Below are 23846 nucleotides of genomic sequence, written 5' to 3'. Positions count from 1 at the left end.
GACAGCAGAACATCAATGTCGTGAGTTTCTAGGTAAAGCAACGAAGAAGATGCAGGACACATAGTCCAAACACGCGGAAATACTTAAATGGTAAAGTAGTACAACGGTGGCTAACAACGGAAGTCAAAGGTAATGTAAAACCAAAAGAGAGGGCCTACAGTAAAGCAAGAATTAGCAGAAAAGTAGAGGGTGGGGAAGTCCAGAACGATGGGTCACAGTTTCAGAATAAAGGGGAAGCCTATTAGGACGGAGATGAGGAAAAACTTCTTCACACAGAGAGTGGTGAATCTGCGGAATTCTCTGCCACAGGAAACAGTTGAGGACAGTTCATTGGCTATATTTCAGAGGGAGTTAGATATGGCCCTTGTGGCTAAAGGGATCCGGGGGTATGGAGAAAAGGCAGGTACAGGTTTCTGAGTTGGATGATCATCCATGATCATACTGAATGGCGGTGCAGGCTGGAAAGGCCGAATGGCCTACTCCTGCACCTATTTTCTATGTTTCTCTGTTTCTATGAAACTGTTAAAAACCTACAGAGAGAAACTAACAGAATCATTGGAAGGAAAAAGATGAAACATGTAGGCAAGCTAACGAAAAATATCGAAGTAGATAGTAAGATCTTCAAGTATCTAAAAAATAAAAGAGGGATGAGAGTGCTTATACGATCGTAAGAAGATGAAGCCGGAGAAACAATTAAGGGGCACAACGAAATAGAAGATGAATTAAATTAGTATGTTGAATCAGTCTTCATTGTGGAGGAAATTAACAGTGTGCCAGATGTTGTAGTCTGTGAAGGAAGTGAAGTGAGTGCAGAGACTATTACTGGGAAGAAGATGTTCAAAAACCCGAAAGACCTACGCACAGATACGTCATCAGGACCAGATGAACTGTACTCTAGGGTTCTCAAGCAGGTAGCGTTAGATATTGTGAAGTCATTATCAATGATTTTACAAAACTCATCGGCGTCTGCAGTGGTGCTAGGGGTCTGGAAAATTGCAAATGTCACTCCTCTGTTTAAGAAAGGAGGAAGTCAGCAGAAAGAAAATGATAAAAACAGTTCATCTGATCTCAGTGGTTGAGAAGATGTTGGAGTCAATTGTTAAGTAGGAGGTTATGGAGAACTTGGGGACTCAGGACAAGATGGGACAGATTCAGCATGGTTTCCCTAAGGGAAAATCTTGCTTCACGAAACTGTTAGAATTCTTTGCGGAGTTTAGTAGTAGGATAGATAGAGGGAATGCAGTGAATGTTGTAAATTTGGACTTTCAGAAAGATTTTGACAAGGTGCCACACATGAGGCTGCTTTCCAAGCTAAGAGCCCACGGTATAGTAGGAAAATTACTAGCATGGTTAAAGCATTGGTTGATTGGTTGGTGGTAGAGAGTGGGAATAAACGGATTGGTTTCTGGTTGGCTACCAGTGACTAGTGGTGTTGCAAAGGGGTCGATGCCAGGACCACTTATTTTTATGCTATTTAAATGATTTAGATGATGGAATAGATGGCTTCGTTGCCAGGTTTGCAGATAATACGAAGATTGGTGGAGGGGCAGATAGTATTGAGGACTCAGGTAGGCTGCAGAAGGAGTTGGACGAATGAAGAGATTGGACAATAAAATTATCCTTGTCCGGTTGGCTGTGTTAGTACTGGTGTTCCACAGGGATCGGTGTTGCGATCGCATCTTTTGATTTAAGTAATGAAATAGCTGGCTGGCTTTCTTGCTAAGTTTGCAGATGATACGGAGATTAGCGGGGGCTGGGCTGTTGCTTTTGAGAAAACAGAAAGGCTGCAAATGGTCTTAGACAGGATTTAGAGAATGAGCAAGAATGGGGCAACTGAAAGACAATGTTGGAAAATGCATGGCTTTGCACATTTGTAGTAGAAAAAACTGTGCAATCCTTTTTTTTAAAGAGGAGAAAATCCAAAAATAAATCTGAGATGCAAAGGGACTGAGGATTCTTTGCGCAGATCAGCCTCAATGTTCACTTGCAGGCCGAGTCGGTGGCCCGGAAGTTAAATGCATTACAGTATTCGCGGTCATGTCAAGATATCTTGAATACAAGAACAGAGATGTGATGCTGATGTTCTATAACACACTGGTTTGGCTTCAACTTGTGTATTGTCAACAGTTTTGCTCTCTTCATCTACGAAAAGATGTGCTGGTATTGGACACCGTCCAAAGGAAGTCCACAGTGATGATACCGGGAAGGAAAGGGCTATCATACGAGGAACGTTTGATGGCTCAGGGTCTGGACTCGCTGGAATTCAGAAGGATGAGGGGTTATCTCATTTAAACCTTCCGAATCTTGTAAGACCGAGACTACGCAAATGTGGAAAGCATGTTTCTCATGTTTGGGAAGACTAGGACAAGAGGGTGTAGCCTCAGGATAGAGGGGCTTCCATTTAAAACAGAGATGCGGAGAAATTTCCTTAGCCGGAGAGTCGTAGATTCATAGAATGTGTTGCTACATTCAAATTTGGAGGCCAGGACGTTAAGTTTACGTAAGGCAATGATTGATAGATGCTCGATTGGCTGCGGAATCAAAGGTTACGGGGAGAAGTCCGGGGAATAAGGTTGAGTAGGGGAGGCATGAAAAAATGGCGGAGCAGACAGTATGGGAAAAATGGCCTAGTTCTGCATCTATGTCTAATGGTCGTATGGTCTATATTATTTAAACAAGACGAATTAAAATGTTGGTGGGTCTCCACGGACAGGCAGGGACAAGGTGAGTAGGGGCAATGGAGTGTTCGGATTTTGGGCAATCTTTTGATCTCCGCACCGTGCACAAATGTTAAAGGATGGAACAGACCTCCATAAGTTGATCTAATTAAATGGGGACTTGCAGAATATAGCAGGAATTTTGTGAAATTGTTGCTGATAGGTAAAGCAAATGCTCAAGGAAATTGTGATTATTGTAGAATTATGTACGTTTGGGCTTGATGGTCAATATTATCTTTTTACACACATAGCCCAGATGTGTAACTCTAAGATGTTTGGTTGAAGAACGTAAGGTATTCTTTGTTCTTTCTCTCCTTGTCAATTCCTCGATGCTGGATCACGACATATATAATTTATTGGTTACAACCAGTCGCTGATAACTCTTCAGTATCTTTTCTGAAATCTATTACATTTTGTTAGAGTCTGAAACAACGTTAGGACACAACAGTCCTAATACACGTCAGAGCCTCAGTCCCAACAATAGAAGGAAGTCAAACACAATCAAAAAGAATGTTCGTGTAAAGCTTTTGAATACATTTCAAATAATTGAAATGAAGGAATGGCGGGAATTTTCAATCTGTATTAGTTAACCGTTGGAGTCAAACGATTTTAATCTGATCTGATATTCTCCGATTTCCTTGGGCAATTTCAGCACTTATATAGTTTTATCGAAATTTCAGCATGGTCCTATGCTCCCTTTTTAAAACCTTTCACTTCCATCAAAAAATTCATTGAATGCATGAGTACTCCATCTCACACTTAAAAAGTGTCTCACAGTGATCCCTTAGCAGATACTTCTCTATTTCCCTCCGATGACGTAGGCTCGATCAGTCAAGGAATGTTGCATATACTATTACAACGAGGTGCTGTGCAGCTGACAGTTTATTCTCAGAATTACACAGAACATAAATGAACCTCCGAGCCATTCACCTATCATTAAATTTCACCGTACATTTTTGCATGTGAGTATCTACTGACATGCATTTCAGGTGTCACGGAACAGATTGTTTTCAATCCCCGCTCCTGGACTTAATTTTGCTTCGAACAAAATAACACACAAAATGGTGTTTTGTTTTATTGCAATCACTGCTGTAAAGCATTCCCTGCTCTCGAAACTGTCTCGAATTTCCACGAAAATTAGGCGGGAAAAGACTCGCTGAAAAGCTATTCCTGGTAACAGACGATTTGGAACAAAGTCCGGCTCTGAAAGGCAGAATTCAAGTTACACTACGTTACAAAATTTATTATTAAGACATTAATAGCATTATCGTCCCTCGAAGGTCGTGAAGGGTAGAATAATAGATGCATGTAAATCAGTGATAGATCATTTTTACACTAATCAATTACTTGAGAGATGTGCAGAGCGGACACAGCTGAAGATCTGAGACCAGTTTAGACAGAAGCTCACTATACCGAATACTGGGATAGGCACGCAGAATCTGTTTCCCTACTTTTGTTGGTGTCGCCCTATACTCTTGTTTTGTACTCGTCTGCAAATGACTTAGTAACTCGGTGCAACAAACATTAGTATCAAGGTTGTGTTTTTCACCATATGCACAGGTACACATATATCACACGATCTGCAAATAAACCAAAAAACGAAGACAACCTAATTACAGCAGGAGTAAGTAAGAGGCGTATTCCCTATTTTTGTTAATACCGCTTGCCTTCTTCCTTTGTACTCTAACGCCAATAACATAGTCACTCAGTACACCATAAGTCAAATTTAAAGTCGAGTTTATCGCCATATACACAGGTACACGTATAGAAAGAAGGGAGATTTGGGTATTCAATGGCTTTCTTGTTTTTAGCACAGAAACCAAACGCAGTGGTCAGACAGATCTAGCAATGGGTCCCTCTGCTCTTGCCATATTGTCCGGACAACGATTGGCATTGAATTGCGAGTACCTCTGAACGAAGCTTCAAGATTCACAGGGCATGCTGTGCAACAAATGTCAGATGCTCAGGCTTCGTCTTGGTGACAAATTTTACAGCAAAATCAGAAGTCATGTGACTTCTTTATAAGAGGAGGCATGTCGATTAAGCGCATATTCGCCACAAATATACGATTAGTCATCATGATTGTTGCAACTTTGGAGAGGCATTTTGCTATCACAATTACTCCTGAAAGTAAAATAACTTAATTTTGAGTTAACACATTATATGCACGTAAAACATGCGCATCGACATGGTCACAATCAGCGATACATGAAAATGCAATGTTTAGAACGGTGTCTGCGTAGTACTTCTCTAGCCTGTCTAAAACCTGTCCTGTTATGCAATACAGGCAGTCTCCAAGCATTCCCAGATTTACCGAGACTACACTGACATCTTTTCCGTTTTCATGGTGGGAATATTTTAAGTGACTTTAATTGTGAATTGAAATAATCAACATAGGTGACTTCAAAAGCAATGGTGTGTGATAGGGAAATTAGATGGTGATTTTCATGACCAACACTTCAAAATCCATAAGATAAACCCAAAGGTAATCTAGAAGCAAGGCCTTTATCGACTAGTGTAGCATACCGCCCATGTGAATATTTCTTCATTTTTATTTATTTAGACTGTAGACTGAGGGATGAAACTGAAGCACCCAGAAAAATAAAACACGCGGTCACGGGGAGAACGGACAAATTCCTTACAGTAAGCGTTAGAATTTGAACCCGTGTCACGAGTACTGTAAAGCTTCCTGCTAACCACTGTGCCTTGCTACCCCACCCATTACCGTGCTCACAGTTCATCCCACGGTTCTCAGTATCTGGGTGGAAAGGTAACTTCTGATGTGAGTCTGAATTGGTTGATATAGGGATGAAAACAACACATATAGAAACTAAGCCCATTTGCTTCAAAAACTGTCAAATGCAACCTTTGCCAATATGTGAAAAGGTGCAAACGCTAACTAGCGAGGGTGAGAACGCATGACTGAAAAGTTGTGACCCTTTGCAATGCTTGTTCCAGAGATGGGTGTATAAATATTAGTATATGTGCTATTAGTCCAAATGGCAGATGTCGCACTCTGCCACATCAAACATAAGGAGACAGTATAAGGTCCATGGCACGATTGTCAACAGCCCTGATGCATGAAGACCTCTCGTGGTTCAAATGCTGAACGTGAGGTAACGGGTTATAAATAAGGCGTAGATAGAAGGACACTTTGTCGATCATTAAAAAGAAAGTGTCAGTATAGCGTTACGGGAGAACAGGACGACAAATAGGCACATATTGTAAGAAAAATAAGAAAGGATATAAAAAATATAGTTTATTATATAGACCCTGACGAAGGGTCTCGGCCTGAAACGTCGACTGTACCTCTTCCTAGAGATGCTGCCTGGCCTGCTGCGTTCACCAGCAACTTTGATGTGTGTTGCTTATAAAATATAGTTACCTCAAATAGTCTAACTGTAGAGCATCAGCACCGGCAATAGGTTGACTCAATATAGAGTCTAATGGGCGGGATTAGGAGGACCTCATTTCGCGTTTTTTTTTATTTTGGAGCAGCACAGTTGTCTAAGTCGATTACAAAATGTGCTCCTTTGTTCATCCAAGGTGGCATGCAGAGGGTTAGAAACATTGAACTCCCAGAATTTTCCGTTGGATCCTTTGTTCTACCACAGCCTGCAGTGTCAAATTTGACTCCTATAACAGAGACCGCCTTTCTAATCAGTTTCTTAAGCCTTTTGGCATCACCCGTGTTGATGCCATTGTCGCAGGAAACCATCGTACAAACGATTGTACTGCCGACAGCAGGCTTGTAGAAAATGTGAAAGGGGGGCCTGCGTACTCCAAAGACCGCAGTCTCCTCAGTAGCGTTACTGGAGAACAGGTCTACAAATAGACAAATATTGTAAGAAAAAGAGGAAAGAATGTAAAATATATAGTTAACTCAAACAGCCTCGCAGTAGAGAGTCAGCACCGGCTGTACTTTGATGCATTGTAGGGATAGTGGGCGGGATTAGGATGACCTCATATAGCGTTCTTTGCTGCAGCACAGTTGTATAAGTCGATTATTAAATGTGCTCCTCTGTTCAGCCGAGGTGGCATGCAGAGGGTCAGAAGCATTGAACTGCCAGAATTTTTCGTTGGGTCTTTCGTTCTACCACATCCTCCAGTCTGGCAAGTTTGCTTCCTATAACAGAGACCGCCTTTCTAATCATCACCCGTGTTGATGCCATTGCCCCAGCAAACCACCGTATAGAATACTGTACCGCCAACAGCAGGCTTGTAGAGCATGTGAAGGGGAGGCCTGCCTACTCCAAAGACCGCAGTCTCCTCAGGAAGTAGATGCGACTCGGGGCCTCCTTCAACCCAACCTCTGTGCTGGTACTCCACTCAAATCTGTCATACAGCTGCACCCCGAAGCACATGGAAATCCTCCACACATTCACGTCCTCACCATCCATAGTAAAAGAGAGCAGTGTAGGCTTGGTCTTCCTAAAGCCCTTCACTCTCTCGTTTGTCTTACTGACGTCGAGCTCGGATTAGTTGCAGTATGTGACAAATTCCTTCATGTGAGCTGCATGTTGCAGCTATATAAAATATATCCATTTAGGGATAAAATTCAGTTTTAGTAGAGACATTATAGAAAAGAATGTCAAAATATTGGAGAGGATACGAAGAAGGTTACAGGGTTTATGCCTGGATTAGAGTGTTGGATCAAGAAGGAGATGCTGAAAAAAAAGTCTTTGTTTTCTCAAGAGCAACACAGACTGAAGAAACCATGATTAAATGCTTTAAGATAATGAGAGGTAGATATAGAGGTGAGAGCGAGGGTCATTTTCCGAGGTTTGAAATGTCCAATATCATGGGCAGATATCTACGTTATGACGAGTAACCCAACAGGAGATATGCGCCAGTATTTTCTGCAGAATTGTGGATACTTTTTGAGTGTGTGGGTGGCAAATATGATACAGTGTTTAAGCGCCTCTTTCATCGTCATATGACGTTGCAGATAATTTTGGTATATGGACATTCCAGAGATGGAATCTAATTTAAATTAGTTATTTAATTATGCTTAATTGATACCGCAAATCCTCGTTGGTCAAAGGTCCGGCTACTGTGTTGTGATCTTCTGCGTATCAGTATCTCACAAAATGTAGCACAGTTCATCCTTATTCAAGCATACTGATTCTGAGGAGGTTCCAGTCCTCACTATGTGCCTAATCTATCTGAGGTTTATCAAAGGGTTTTGGAAACGGCTGGACTGGGAGCTATTATAGGATCGGGAGGAAGAGAGAGACTAGGACTGGGAGAAGATGGTAACCAAAGGTGTAGGACGGCCGGTCCACTCTCTCTGACGTTCTCGGAGTCGGTTGTCCAGCCTGCTGGCTAGGGAGATGAATGAATCCAAGCTGTTTGTATAATCCCTTGCCGCCAACTCGTCCTTTACTATGTCACAGAGGCCTTGCCGAAGTACCTCCTGGAGTGCCTCATCATTCCACCCCGAGTCGGCCGCCAATATCCGGAACTCTAACGGGTATTCCGCAACACTGCGCGATCCCTCATGGAGAGAGTAGACGCTTAGCGGCATCTTTACCGCGCACGGGATGGTCAAAAATCTTCCTCATTTCTGTGATGAAGGTGGGGAATGAAGAGCAGGTCTCTGGTTGATTATCCCAAATCGCGGTGGCCCACGCTAAGGCACTTCCTCGAAACAACCCCATGATGTAAGCCAGTGGTCGCCAACCTCCGGGCTGCGGACCATTGAGCTATCTTTGATCGGTCTGTAGCGTACTTGGATGACCGCTGCTCGAACACCAAGGAGCATTGCAGAAGAAAGGCCGGCACTTCCCCAGATCCCCGGCGTAGGGTTCTGCTTCAGGTACGTGCGGCTGTCTTAGCGGTCGTGTTGTCGATACATAGGGCGTTGCCACTTCAGGCTGGCTGGGCTGCTCAGACTGAGTTCCTGGAGGCGACGGGGTAAGATGGGCGGATACTCGGTAGACCTGTTCACTGACTTCTGTTACTTTCATTGACAAGGAACGGAGGTTCTGCATGACATCCCGGAGCAGCCGATCGTGCAGGCCCAGTAGCGAGTCCTGGCTGGCGAGGGCTTGTTGTAGGGGTTTCGTTTTCGCTGGTTTCCTTTCCGGCAATCTCGTTCTGTTGCATGGAACGACTTAGGAGAACCCAAGTGCAGGACAAAGGCACGGGGATTGAGTTGGGAATGTTTGCACTGACGTGTACGTTGTGCGGCAAACAGGAGGAATCTTGACAGGCAGCTCTGATATGGAGTCTTGACACGGAGACGGGGTTTCCATGGAATACCTTGTAACTGGAGCTGAACTCAGAACTAGCGTTTCTAAGCTGTCAGGAAACGAAGTTATCAAACAGGAATAGGCCAACCAACCGGCCACCAGTGGTTGTGATGTCAGGGTTCTTATACTGTAGTTCTTGATAGAGACCAGGTTGGCTGTCATCAAGCGAATTAGCAGTAAACGGGAAACTAACGATTGAAATCAACGCATTATCGAAGGGGATTAGTTGCAAGGTAGGGGAGTAACAATCGGGTCCATGACATATACTTCAGCAGAACTGTTCTGGAGTGAGAATTCCCATGTTGATATCGATAAATTCAATGTCAATGTGAATGTATTTGAGGAGCAAGAGTCTATAATCCACCAGTTTCAACCCCAAGGCGTCGTTCAGTGTGCTCACTCTCAGCGTGCACCAAGGAGGTACTCTGAACCTATGCCATTACCAATAGAAAAATGTGTTTTTGAGAAGATTGATTTATGATATGATGGAACTCGATTTTCAATGACAAATTTCTGTATACCGTTCTGGAGGGCATAAGGATGCGAAAGCAAATAGGAAGCTTAGTACAACAACAACAACAAGACATTGCATCACTGAATTATGGCTAAAGGAAGGCCATAGTTGGGAGTTCAACATCAACGCATAGGCTTTGTAACGAAAGTACAGGCAAGAAGGCATAGGCGTGGTGCGGTAAGAGATGGAGTTAGATCTTTATAAAGTAACTTATGTCCAGACGATGCAGTGTTTCTGAGGATGGAGTGAAGTAACTGAAAAGCTAAAAAGAAAAACAAATTAAAGGCCTCCAAGTAGAAGCTAAAATGTGGGTTTGAGATTCCAAAGGGAGCTGGAGAAGGCATATAATAAGGGTCTTGACACAATTGTCAAAGGGGTAATCAAAATACTGTGGGATTGGGAAAACCAGGTCAGAGTCCGATCACAAGATATGGAATGTGTTGAATGCCCACGAAATGCCCCTTTTAGAGCAGCTTGCCTTTGAGTTTACTCAGGGAAAGGCTATCTTAGATTGGGTGTTGTATAATAACACAGATCTTATTCGGGGGCTTAATGTAAAGGAGACCTTAGAGACAGAGATCATAATATGATTGCATGATATTCAGGCTGCAGTTATATGTATCAGTATCGGGATGGAATAATGGAATCAAAGAGGCATGAGCGAGGAGCTTGCTCAGATGGATTTTAGGATGATGCTGGCGGAGATGGTGGCAGAGCAGCGACGGCTGAAGTCTCGAGCAATAGCTCACAAAGCACAGGAAAGATATTTCCCACAAAGGAAGAAGATCTGAAATGGCATAGTTAGGCACAGAGATGCCACGGAAGGTCAGTACTGCATAAAATGCCAAGGAAATGTCATATGCTGGAAGTCGGATGATTGGGGACGTTTGAAAATCACATTTAAAAAATAACTAAGTCGTTATAAGAAAGGTGATGATGAAATATGAGGAAAGAGTAACCAATAATATAAGGCATGACATCGAAAGCATTTTTACAGTCATATAAAGAGTGAAAGAGAATGGGAGTTGATACTAGACCACTGGAAAATGATGCTGTTAAGGTAGGAACCATGTGAGATTAATAATCAAATTACAGAAAGCTGAGATTCAGGATAACGTGTGCGAAAGGGTGCAGAATTGGCTCAAAAAGAGAAAACTATGATAAAAAAGAGGATTTTCACTCCTGTAAGATATTACAGTTGGGTTCCGCAGGGATCAGTTTTGGGGCCGTGGCTGCATGTAATTTGCATTATTAATTTGGAGAAACAAATAACAAATAAACCAGTAAAATTCGCAGGATACATTAAATTTGGTGGGCGGTCTGATGAGATTCAGGCAGCAGAATTAATACAGTTAGCTATGAAAAAATCCAAATGTCGGGACATAAATATCAGATGAAATTTAATGTTAGTAGATACAGGCAATACACATAGGAAGTAAAATTATCAGATATAAATATACAGTGTCTTGAGTTATAAAGTCTGCTGTATCGGAGGTTATATCGGGACATTGATAGGATGCAAAACTGGGCTGAGAAGTGGCAGATCGAGTTCAACCCAGAGAAGTGTGAAGTGGTTCATTCTGGTAGGTCAAATATGATGGCAGAATATAGTATAAATGGTAAGACCCTTGGCAGTGTGGAGGATCAGAGGGATCTTGGGGTCTGAGTCCATAGGACGCTCAAAGCAACTGCGCGGGTTGACACCATGTTTAAGAAGGCGTACGGTGTATTGATCTTCATCGATCATGGAATTGAATTTTAGAGCCGAGAGGTAATGGTGCAGCTATACCGGACCCGGGTCAGGCCCCACTTGGAGTACTGTGCTCAGTTCTGGTCGCCTCACTACAGGAAGGACGTGGAAACCATAGAAAGGGTGCAGAGGAGATTTACAAGGATGTTGCCTGGATTGGGGAGCATGCCTTATGAGAATAGGTTGAGTGAACTCGACCTTTTCTCCTTGGAGCGAGGGAGGATGAGAGGTGACCTGATAGAGGTGTATAAGATAATTAGAGAGGAATTAATCGTGTGGATAGTCAGGGGCTTTTTTCCAGGGCTGAAATGGTTGGCACAAGAGGACACAGGTCTAAGGTGCTGGGGGGTAGGTACAGATGAGCTGTCAGGGGTAAGTGTTTTGCACAGAGAGTGGTGGGTGCGTGGAATGGGTTGCCGGCAGCGGTGGTGGAGGCGGATACGATAGGGTCTTTTAAGAGACTTTTAGGTAGGTACACGGAGCTTAGAAAAATACAGGGCTATGGGTAAGCATAGTAATTTCTATGACCTGGACATGTTCGGCACAAATTTGTGGGCCAGCCTGTATAGTGCTGTAGGTTTTCTATGTTTCTATTTTCCTGTTTTGTTGACTGATCAATGCACAAAAGCGATTCTGATTGCAAGTAGAATTTTGGCCTATATAATGCACTCTGTGGAGTTCAACGCTCAAGGTTTCTTCCATAAGTGGTATAAATCGCTTGTGAGGCCAGACCTTGAGTAAGTACAAATCTGAAGACACTGGAAATAGTTCAGAGAAGGGCGACGAAACTCATTCCAGGTCTGCAGCGCATGAGCAATGAAGCGAGATTGAAAGAATCAAATCGTTTTATCTAAAATATACGCAGAATGAGAGGAGAAATGGCTAAATTGTTCAAAATAATTAGCGATATGTATAAGGCGGCAATTGAGAAGATGGCGGCGCGATGCAGCTCGCAGCGGCCATTCCGGTGAATGATATCTGATATCTGTCAAAGTAGGGTACTGTGCACAATCCTGATTTGATGGAGATAGACGTGAGAGCACGGGGGAACAGCTGGTGAAACTTCTGAAATGCCTGTTTCACTGCCGCTGCTACTGTGTGATCCGGAATCTCCGGAGGGGAAGGCCCCGAGTCCTCGGCTATGCTTGCTGCTCGGCGGCCGGGGAGTGGTCGAAGCGTTCGGCAGAGATGGTGCTCGGTGCTTGGTGTCGCAGTGCTGGTCGGAGGCTCGATGTTTTCGGACGGACTCAGAGTCGGCTGCCGTCGGGTGCTTCCAATGCATCGGCAAGTTTGCTGCGCTTGGAGTTCATGGCAGAAAGAGTTTCTCTCTTCTACCGTCTGCGTGAGATAATGGGATTATCAAGATTTGAGACTTTTTTTTTTACCGTACCCGTGATCTGCTCTTTATCAGATTAGGGTATTGTTTTGCACTGTTGTAACTATATGTTATAATTAGGTGGTTTTGTCAGTTTTAGTCTTGGTTTGTCCTGTGTTTCTATGATATCTTTCTGGAGAAACATTGTATCATTTTTTAATGCATGCATTCCTAAATGACAGAACACTGCGACTGAGTGTCCTCATAATCTAAATCTAAAAGGTAGGTGCTTCCTGCTACTTCAAAGTTAACCCTAAAAGGAATTCATGGAGCAGAGGTGGAGACCGGTTAAGCAGAGATTTGAGACTAACATCAGGAAACATTTCTTCACAGTGAATAGGCTGTTCTTAAAGACATGAATTCACGGAGAATACTTAAAACGAACTTCTGAGTCCATGATAGTTCTTTCTTAAAAAATGTTTCCACATTATCACTGATTGACCTAGTATGATGTCAACCGCTATTTTAAATTGATTGGCTTTGCTAAACAAGTAATGAATTTATTATGTGCCTTGGTCGGTTCGAAAATTTCCCCCAAAACAGTGTACATTCACACACACACACATACACACACACACACACGTGTGTGTGTATTGTGTAGATTGATATCTATATGTATATACTGTATATGTCCGTGTAGTGTACAGACTCATTATAATGTGAATGTGTGTGTATGTCGATGTGCACGCATCATATATATATGCGCACTGCATATACTGTACGTCATATACTGTGCATGAGTGTGCATGTATATGGATGTGTATCTACTGTGTGTGTGTGTGTGTGTGTGTGTGTGTATGTGTGTGCGTGTGTGTGTGTGTATGTGTGTGTGTGTGTGTGTGTGTGCGTGTGTGTGTGTGTGTGTGTGTGTGTGTGTGTGTGTGTGTGTGTGTGTGTGTGTCTTTGACTGTGTATGTGTGTCTGTGCGCGCGCACGCGCGTTTAGTCATCCAGTATTTCGTGAAATTTAAGAAGAGGAACTGAAAGTAGAAAATGCAGGTAACAGCTTGGGAAGTATCATTTATTTGCATTGGAAGTTTCTCAGCAGTAACAACACTATTTCTCTCAATTTCGTTGTACAGCAGGAAAAAAAAATGAACGTTATGTCTGTGGATAAACGGGAGAATCAGAAATAATACTGCCATGGTCCGGTCCGCGAAGTCCGCATTCCGTTTCACGGTGCGGTCCATTGACCCTTTTTCCAGGATTTCCTGTTACTGTTAAGCACTGTAATTGATGCACATGATTCTAGTTTGGGCAGACTCATAAATACCTCCAGAGACCAGGGCTTGGCGGCTGGGTTGTTCCTGTCCAGCATCCTGTCTGAATCCCTTCCCTTCCTTCTGTCGCCTTGCCTGGCCTGTGCCCCTCGCTTGCAACTCGTCAGTCTCGCCTTGGAGCAACCCACCGGTGGAAGGCTAGTACAATCTTCGAGGTATGGATTTGACTGTTCCATAGCCTGCTGAGGTTACCGGCCGCCTCGAGTCATGAAGCCAACCCGGACCTAGCTTCCTTCCTGTCCCACGCTTCCGTCGGGTAAACCAGGCCGTTTGCCGTTACCCTGCGTTTGGTTCTGTCCCTTCCTGTCTCTGGCCGTCGGGTAAGAGTCCCGCGCCCTGCCCAGGAGTTGCCTCGATGTACCCTTGCCCCGTCATGTCCTCGTATGGACTCCAAGATCCCGGCCTCCAGCCTCCAGCCTCAAGACCCCGGCCTCCAGCCTCAAGCCTCAAGCCTCAAGATCCCGGCCCCCAGCGTCAATCCTCAAGATCCCGGCCCCCAGCCTCAAGACCCCGGCCTCCAGCCTCAAGATCCCGGCCACCGTCCTCAAGCCTCAAGACCCCGGCCCCCAGCCTCAAGACCCCGGCCTCCAGCCTCAATATCCCGGCCCCCATCCTCAAGCCTCAAGACCCCGGCCCCCAGCCTCAAGCCTCAAGCCTCAAGATCCCGGCCTCCAGCCTCAAGACCCCGGCCTCCAGCCTCAAGATCCCGGCCCCCATCCTCCAGCCTCAAGACCCCGGCCCCCATCCTCAAGCCTCAAGACCCCGGCCTCCAGCCTCAAGATCCCGGCCCCCATCCTCCAGCCTCAAGATCCCGGCCCCCATCCTCAAGCCTCAAGACCCCGGCCTGTCTCCAAGTTCAGGAACCGAGACCCCAGCCTGTCTCCAAATTCAGGAGCCAAGACGCCAGGTTGTCTCCAAGTTCAGGAGCCAAGAGCCCAGCCTGTCTCCAAGTTCAGGACCCAGAACCCCAGCCACGTCCTCTCCGGTAGCCATGTCATGTCCTCGCGTAGTTTTGGAGTTTGAGCCCGAGGCAAGACCCATGTTCTGGGTCCTTGTCCAGTCTCTGGTTCGGAGTCTAAGCCCAGGCTCCTAGTTCATAGTTCCTTGTCCTGGTTCCCTGTGTCTAGTCCATGTCATAGCCCAAGTCTGCATTCTTGTCCCTGCTCCTTGTCTGTACCCTGTCACGTTCCTACTCTAGTCAAGTCCTGTTCCTTGTACTTCAGTGTCTGTCTCTTGCATTTGGGTCCGTTCCCAACGCCCCCGTCATGATAAAAACATCTGCTAAATAAGAGAGAGAATTTGATCCCTCGATATTATAAGTCAGATACAGAAAAGCTATCTGCCGCGAAAATGCATTGGAGTACCAAGGCGAGTCAGAATGTGCATTTTACTTCCGGAAGAAATAGTAAAAAGGATCAGAATGGAATTAAAACAGATTACACGTTTACACAAACTACCCAGTAATGAAGTGCCATCATGCCATTTGATCTCATACTAACACAATAGAGAGGACAGTCAGTGAAAGACGACACAGTAGATAAAATACGGGGGAAAAAAAAAACAGGTCTTCCACATTCCTGGGAAAGCAATTTGATTCACGGCCTTGCGGAATCTAAATGTTGACTGCGGTGGAGTGCCGATGACAGGATTAAACCTTCGGGTATGGATTCAATCTTTTGGCGTATAATACTCAGGGAGATATACCAGGTATCGTGAGGCTTGCATGCCTTTTACCCAATCGGTGACATGGCCACAAACATGTTTTTTATTCACATTACGCCTGTAGCATAAGGTGTCAATGTGAAAAATATGCTCCTTATTCTGAAGCTGAAATTTGAAGTGAACATTTTTGGTGCGTTGGTCTTTAGTCTCTTCAAGTATGCAGTTAGGGGATGAACGAATTTCTTGATGGTAGTGCAGCAACGGTCGAGTGTTGGACCCCGTGCTGCTGCAGGTGATGTACTGATGTCAATTGGGCAGATATTTAACCTGACGTTATTTCATGAGAACAAAACAAATACAGCTTGTGAATCTCCACGGGTCGGGCAGCATCTCTGGAGGGGAAACAAAAAACAGATTATCTATATTCATTCAGAGAATCACAAGAGGTAGTACACACAGAAGAGGATGTCAGGTAGTTGATGTTAGGTAAGAAAATTGAGCAAGAAGGAAATTTGACTAGTGCAGAGTAATCGTAAATTGGGGCTTGATGCATATTGCCACATTTATCGACACATAGCCGCATTGTGTAAGTCGAAGATGTTGGCTTAAAACAAGTGCGAGCTATTATCTGTCTGTCTGCTCCTGTCGTAAGCGTCGACTGCTGGATTACGTCAAATACAATTTAGTGCATTGCAACCAGTCGGTGACAACTCTTCAATATCCTTCCTTCAACGTGTTAAAAGATGTTGGAGTTTCAAAGAATGTAAGCGGGCGATAGGACTATAACTTGTCAGTGACTCAGTCCCAACAATACAAGGAAATTAAACATAATCAAACACAGTGTTCATACAAAGCATTTAAATATACTTGAAGGGATTGATCAAAATACTGAACGAAAGAAAATGTCGGGAATGCTTAATCTGCAGAATTTGAACTTGTTCGTCGAATACTCTTCAAAATTCGGTATGTTATTTTTTCACTCTTTCTATTTCTTTAATTTCTATTAAGATTTTCTCTGACTGTGAGAATAACCCATCTCGTTCTTTCAAAATGTTTCACCTTGTTTTCTTCGAAGACAGTTCTCTATTTGCCAGTGATTATGTAGTTTGGATTTGTTATAAAAAATGCACATACCATTCTAATGAAGTGCAGTATAGCTCACAACCTGCTCTCAGGAATACACTATTTCAAGATGAAATGCCAAACCATTGATGTAATATATGGTCACGACACGATTTTACATGTAAAAGCCTCTTGAGATTCAGTTCAGATGTTAATACAGTAATTGTCTACTTTTCGAAAATCGAGGCTTAAATTTTGTTTTAAGCAATGAAAACCAAAATGCTACATTTTTTTTCATCGCAGTCACTGTTGTAAAGCCTCTCTATTTAATAAGTAATTCTAACAAAGTTTCTGCTAATACAGAGGGAGAGACAAAATAGACAAAAGAACGCAAGAGTTCGAAGCGTGGCGATTTCCTAACAAGATCATGAATTCACAGGTGAAACTGAAAAATTAATGGAACAAAAGGAAGAAGCTGCGAAGCTATCGCAAGACACAGACGATTCAGGACAACACCGGACTGAGAAAGACAAAAATCAAGGTAAAATTATTGCCAAGACGCTAATACCATTATCCACCCTCGAATGCAGATAACTACACTGATTTATATGACATAAACTCGTACATAAAAGTCAACGACAATTCCAGATTACCTACAGATGCACTGGTCACAGCATTTTAGATATACCTAAAACCGCTATAGGTTTGAAATAGCTTATTTCCCAACTTTGCTAATTTATTCTTGCCTTCATCCCTTATACTCTGAGATATATATAACATATTGCCTCGGCACAGCAAATGTCAAAGTCAAATTAGAGAGTATTGCCATTTACACAGGTACACGGATACATAAATGAATATATGAAATAAAAGTTTTTAAAAAATCTTCCAGGATAGCAGAACTCATATAATGAAATGAAAGTTCAAAGGGGAGGTGCAACGAGACCTGGGTGTCATTATACACCAGTCATTGAAAGTGGGCATGCAGGTACAGCAGGCGGTGAAAAAGGCGAACGGTATGCTGGCATTTATAGCGAGAGGATTCGAGTACAGGAGCAGGGAGGTACTACTGCAGTTGTACAAGGCCTTGGTGAGACCACACCTGGAGTATTGTGTGCAGTTTTGGTCCCCTAATCTGAGGAAAGACATCTTTGCCATAGAGGGAGTACAAAGAAGGTTCACCAGATTGATTCCTGGGATGGCAGGTCTTTCATATGAAGAAAGACTGGATGAACTGGGCTTGTACTCGTTGGAATTTAGAAGATTGAGGGGGGATCTGATTGAAACGTATAAGATCCTAAAGGGATTGGACAGGCTAGATGCGGGAAGATTGTTCCCGATGTTGGGGAGGTCCAGAACGAGGGGTCACAGTTTGAGGATAGAGGGGAAGCCTTTTAGGACCGAGATTAGGAAAAACTTCTTCACACAGAGAGTGGTGAATCTGTGGAATTCTCTGCCACAGCAAACTGTTGAGGCCAGTTCATTGGCTATGTTTAAGAGGGAGTTAGATATGGCCCTTGTGGCTACAGGGGTCAGGGGGTATGGAGGAAAGGCTGGGTTCTGAGTTGGATGATCAGCCATGATCATAATAAATGGCGGTGCAGGCTCGAAGGGCCGAATGGCCTACTCCTGCACCTATTTTCTATGTTTCTATGTTTCTTGAGCAAGGATTCTTGAAGGGGAAAAAGCTTTCTGTTTACATTTTTCGGCTAGAGAGGCATGTTGTTCTTTCTTGTGGGTCTGACAGGTATTTCGCGGTCTTTTGTCGGCGAGAGATGAAGAGAGAAGACGCGAACGGAGAGAGTTGGCAGAACACCGGACGGAGTGGACAGGGAGCGAGATGCAGGATATATGAGACTGGATGAGAGCCCGGAAGTGGTAAGAGTTAAATCAGCCAGCGTAGCCCTGTGGCGATCCCCATTCTCACTTTAGTTGCTGTCGGGACGAATAATCGAGCATAAGAAAGTCATAGCTGTCCTGCGCCTGGCACTGAACTTAGCTCTGCCACTCAGAGAGGAAGGTTGGAGAAAATCTCGGAGAGATTCCTCAACATTCTTAAATTTTGCTGTGATCAGCCAGAGGTCGTGATTGTGAACTGATATGGGGAGGAAGAACGACGAGGTTGAGCAAAGTTATTTCAAAGGCTGCCGGAGACGGTGATGTGCCTCTCATGTGAGATGTGGCAGTCTTGGGGTAGTGTCACATCTGTCAGAAGTGCATACGGCTGGGCGATCTGGAAGACCATGCAAGGAATCTGGAGCAGCAGCTGGATGTTCTTCGACTCATAAGGGAGAATGAGGCTGTCATAGATGAGAGCTACAGGGAGGTAGTCACACCTAGGCTGTCGGAAGCAGGTCGTTGGGTGACAATCAGAGAGGGGAAAGCAAGGGTAAGTAGACGGGTAGTGCAGAGCACCCCTGTAGCCATTCCCCTGAATAATAAGTTTACCGTCCTGGATATTGTTGGTGGGGACGACCGACCAGGGGTGGGCCACGGTGGCAGGGCCTCCGGCACTGTGTCTGACCCGGTGGTGCAGAAGGGTGGGACGGAGAAGAGGACAGCTGTCGTCATTGGAGATTCTATAGTCAAAGGAGCAGACAGGAGATTTTGTGGACGTGAGAAGGACATCCGCATGGTTTGTTCCCTTCCGGGTGCCACGGTCCGGGATGTCTCTGACCGGCTGCACATCATCCTGGTAGAGAGGGAAAACAACCAGAAGTCCTGATACATGTTGGTACCAACGACATAGGCAGGAAGAGGAATGAGGTTCTGAAGTGTGAGTTTCGGGAACTAGGCAGAAGGCTGAAGAGCAGGACTTCAGTTGTGGCATTCCACGATTGCTGCCAGTGATACGTGATGGTGATGGTAAGAATTGGAGGAGATGACAGTTGAATGCGTGGCTAAGGATTTGGTGCAGGGGGCAGGGCTTTAGATTTTTGGATCATTGGGATCTCTTCTGGGGAAGGTGGGACCTGTACAGATTGGATGGGTTGCACCTGAACTCGAGGGGGAGAAATATCCTTGCAGGTAGGTTTTCTAGCATGGTTCGGGAGGGTGTAAACTAATTTGCAAGGGAGATGGGACCCAGAGCGATAGAGCTGTGAAAGAAGTGCATGGAGTAAATCAAGATCTAACATATAGAGAGGCTTTGAGGGAAGAGAAGCAGAATAAAGGGTGTAAAGATAGTAAGGTAGAAGGGCTAAAATGCGTGTACTTCAATGCAAGAGGCATCAGGAAAAAAGGTAATGAACTGAGAGCTTGGATACATACATGGAAGAATGAGGTAGTGGCCATAACAGAGACTTGGCAGGCACCAGGGCAGGAATAGATTCCCAATATTCCTGGATTTCAGTGCCTTAAAAGCGATAGGGGGAGGGGCAAGAGGGGTGACATTACTGGTCAGTGACAGTATTACAGCTACAGAAAGGGTGGGTAATGTATGAGTCAGTATGGGTGGAAGTCAGGAACAGGAAGGGAGCAATTACTCTATTGGGGGTATTTTATAGGCCCCATGGTAGAAGCAGAGATACCGAGGAGCAGATTGGGAGGCAGATTTTGGAAAGGTGAAAAAACAACAGGGTGACTTTATGAGTGGCTTTACTTCCCTAATATTGTTTGGCACCTAATTAGTTCCAAGGGTTTTGACGGGGCAGAGTTTGTTAAGTGTTTCCAGGACGGATTCCTGTCACAGTATGTTGATAGGCCAACTAGGGGGAATGCCATACTAGATCTAGTACTTGGTAATGAACAGGGTCGGGTCACAGGTCTCTCAGTGGGTAAGCATTTGGGGGACAGTGACCACCGCTCCCTGGCCTTTAGCATTGTCATGGAAAAGGATAGAATCAGAGAGGTCAGGAATATTTTTAATCTGGGAAGGGTAAATTACGAGGCTGTAAAGGTAGAACTTGCGGTTGTGAACTGGGATGATGTTTTTGCAGGGAAATGTACTATGGACAGGTGGTTGATGTTTAGGAATCTCTTGCAGGATGTTAGGGATAAATTTGTGCAGGTGAGGAAGATAGAGTGGCAGAGTGAAGGAACCATGGGCGACAAGCGAGGATGGGAATCTAGTCAGCTGGAAGAAAGCAGCGTACATGAGGTTTAGGAAGCAAGGATCAGATGGGTCTACTGAGGAATATAGAGTAGGGGCTGAGGAGAGCAAGAAGGGGTGTGAGAAGGCCTTGGTTAGTAGCGTAAAGGAAAACCCCAAGGCATTTTTTCAATTATGTGAAGAACAAGAGGATGACAGGAGTGAAGGTAGGACCGATTAGAGATAAAGTTAGGAAGATGTGCCTGGAGGCTTTGGAAGTGAGCGAGGTCCTCAATGAAGACTTCTGTTCGGTATTCACCAATGAGAGGGAACTTGACGATGGTGAGGACTATATGAGTGAGGTTGATGTTCTGGAGCATGTTGATATTAAGGGCGAGGAGGTGTTGGAGTTTTTAAAATACATTAGGATGGATAGGTCGGCGGGGCCTGACGGAATATTCCCAGGCTGCTCCACGAGGCAAGAGGAGATTGCTAATCCTCTAGCTAGCATCTTTATGTCCTCGTTGTCCACGGGAATGGTATCGGAGGATTGGAGGGAGGCGAATGTTTCTTCATGTTCAAAAAAGGTAGTAGGGATAGTCCGGGTAATTATAGACCAGTGAGACTTACGTCTGTGGTGGGAAAGCTGTTGGAAAAGATTCTTAGAGATAGGATCTATGGGCATTTAGAGAATCATGATCTGATGAGGGCAGTCAGCATGGCTTTGTGAAGGGCAAATCGTGTCTAACAAGCCTGATAGAGTTCTTAGAGGACCTGACCAGGCATATAGATGAGGGTAGTGCAATGGATGTGATCTACATGGATTTTAGTAAGGCATTTGACAAGGTTCCACAAGGTAGGCTTATTCAGTACGTCAGAAGGCATGGGATCCAGGGAAGTTTGGCCAGGTGGATTCAGAATTGGCTTGCCTGCAGAAGGCAGAGGGTGGTGGTGGAGGCAGTACATTCGGAATGGAGGGTCGTGACTAGTGGTGTCCCACAAGGATCTGTTTGGGACCTCTACTTTTCGTGATTTTTATTAACGACCTGGATGTGGGGGTAGAAGGATGCGTTATCAAGTTTGCAAACGACACAAAAGTTGGTGGTGTTGTAGATAGTGTAGAAGATTGTCGAAGTTTGCACAGAGACATTTACAGGATGCATAAGTGGACTGAGAAGTGGCAGATGGATTTCAAACCGGAGAAGTCTGAGGTGCTATACTTTGGAAGGACAAACTCCTTGGCAGAGAACAAAGTAAATGGCAGGATACTTGGAAGAGTGGAGGAGCAGAGGGATCTGGGGGTACATGTCCGCAGATCCCTGAAAGCTAGCTCACAGTTACATAGGTTAGTTAAGAAAGCTTATGGGGTGTTAGTTATCATAAGTCGAGGGATAGAGTTTAAGAGTCGCGATGTAATGATGCAGCTCTATAAAACTCTGGTTAAGCCACACTTGGAGTATTGTGTCCAGTTCTGGTCGCCTCACTATAGGAAGGATGTGGAAGCATTTGAAAGGGTAGTGAGGAGATTTACCAGGATGTTACCTGGTTTAGAGAATATGGATTATGATCAAAGATTAAGGGAGCTAGGGTTTTACTTTTTGGAGAAAAGGAGGATGCGAGCAGACATGATAGAGGTATACAATATATTAAGAGGAATAGATAGAGTATACAGCTAGCGCCTCTTCCCCAGAGCACCACTGCTCAATACAAGAGGGCATGGATTTAAGGTAAGAGCTGCGAAGTTCATGGGGGATATTAGAGGAAGGTGTTTTTACTCAGAGAGTGGTTGGTGCGTGGAATGCACTGCTTGAGTCAGTGGTGGAGGCAGATACACTAGTGAAGTTTAAGAGACTTTTTGACAGGTATTTGGAAGCATTTAATTTGGGGGATTAAATGGGAGGCAGGGTTTGACGGTCGGCACAACATTGTGGGCCAGCTGGCCTGTACTGTGCTGTACTATTCTATATTCTATATGCTCCATGTTTAGGGGCTTCTTTCAAGGGCATGACCTCTGGAGTTTTCACATTCAGATTGTTATTAGTGGCACGTAATTGTAAGGCCAGAAATAAGAATATTATATGTGTAAAACACATGCCTTAGGAGTTGGTGTATTGGGCAGGCCGTGGGATTTTTGGATCCTTGGGTAGTCCTTCATGAAGTTCGGACTTCTGCAGAATAAACCGTTTGCAGCTGAACTGGTAGCAATATCCTGTCAGAACGATTTGCTGGATGGTGGTGGGAGTGGGATTCAGCGAATTTAACCTAATGTTACCGGGGGTTTAAACCAAAGTGCCAGAAGACCTTTTATGGAGAGATGTCATTAAAACATCAGACAATGTCAGGAATCCAAAGGTTGTGCATGCATTTCATTCCGAAAAGTTTCGGAGAGATGGCAGATGTGCTCTGGTCAAGAAGCAATACGTGGAATTATGGTACTATACACATTAGTGAGAATTGGCTGAAGGATGGGACAGGACTGGTAGCTCAGTATTACGGGGTTCTGTTGATTTGAACACGGACGAGCGGGAGAAATTAAAGGAGATGAGGCGCCGATAGAATTAAGGCAAATATCGCGGCACTGCTCATTCAGGGTAGTGGTAAACTCGGCCAGTGAGGCGTTATGAATCGAACTGAGGAATAAGAAAGGAATGAAGCCAATTAATATCGGGATTTAGCGTAGCAAATATGCAGAGAAATCACAGAATTTTGCTAGAAACATAAGTTTAATATAGAAAAGGATTTCAACTTTCCACAGATTGACTAGCAGAAGTCTATCCGCAAAAGTAGGAGGTGGTATAGAGTTTGTCAAGTATGTTCAGGAATATTTCCTTAATCGGTATGCAGAAGTCCCAAGGCGAGAGCGTGCGCTCCGTCATCTGCTACTGGGGAGAGCGAAGACTGCAAGGGAAAACTTTGCATATAGTGAGTAGAATGTTAGCGGTTTCCAAGTAAATATCGTCTAATTGAGGCCGGCAATTGGACAATGGTCAATTTCAATGGAATCAGATAGCATCTGACAACTGTGGATAGGAACATCCTATTTTCTTGCAAAGATGGACTTAACAAATTGGAGGCTTTCAATGGTGATATTTTGATAATGTAAAGCATGTATGCGCCTTACAGAATAAAGTTAAAAGCAAGAGTTTAAGACAATCTTCTTTTTCAAAAGATATTGGGTAAGCAATATAAGGTGGCAATAGCAG

General features: G+C 44.3%; 1 protein-coding gene across 14 annotated transcripts in view; it reads right to left on the bottom strand.

Annotated features, from left to right (window-relative positions):
- Positions 1-14692: 14692 nt before the first annotated feature.
- The window catches only part of LOC134339996 (uncharacterized), a 147507-nt gene continuing 138353 nt past the window's right edge, over positions 14693-23846 (bottom strand). For all 14 annotated transcript variants that reach the window (XM_063036837.1, XM_063036838.1, XM_063036842.1 and 11 more), the window contains one exon: positions 14693-15943. Coding sequence is in view for 1 of the 14 variants with exons in the window: in XM_063036838.1 (XP_062892908.1) it covers positions 15874-15943 (70 nt within the window). In the remaining 13 variants the exon portion in view is untranslated. The remainder of the gene's footprint in view (positions 15944-23846) is intronic.

The sequence above is a fragment of the Mobula hypostoma genome, chromosome 31, assembly GCF_963921235.1.
Source record: "Mobula hypostoma chromosome 31, sMobHyp1.1, whole genome shotgun sequence".
Taxonomy (NCBI): Eukaryota; Metazoa; Chordata; class Chondrichthyes; order Myliobatiformes; family Myliobatidae; genus Mobula; species Mobula hypostoma.
Note: the sequence above shows the minus strand (reverse complement) of the source record. Positions and strands in the feature narration are given on the sequence as shown.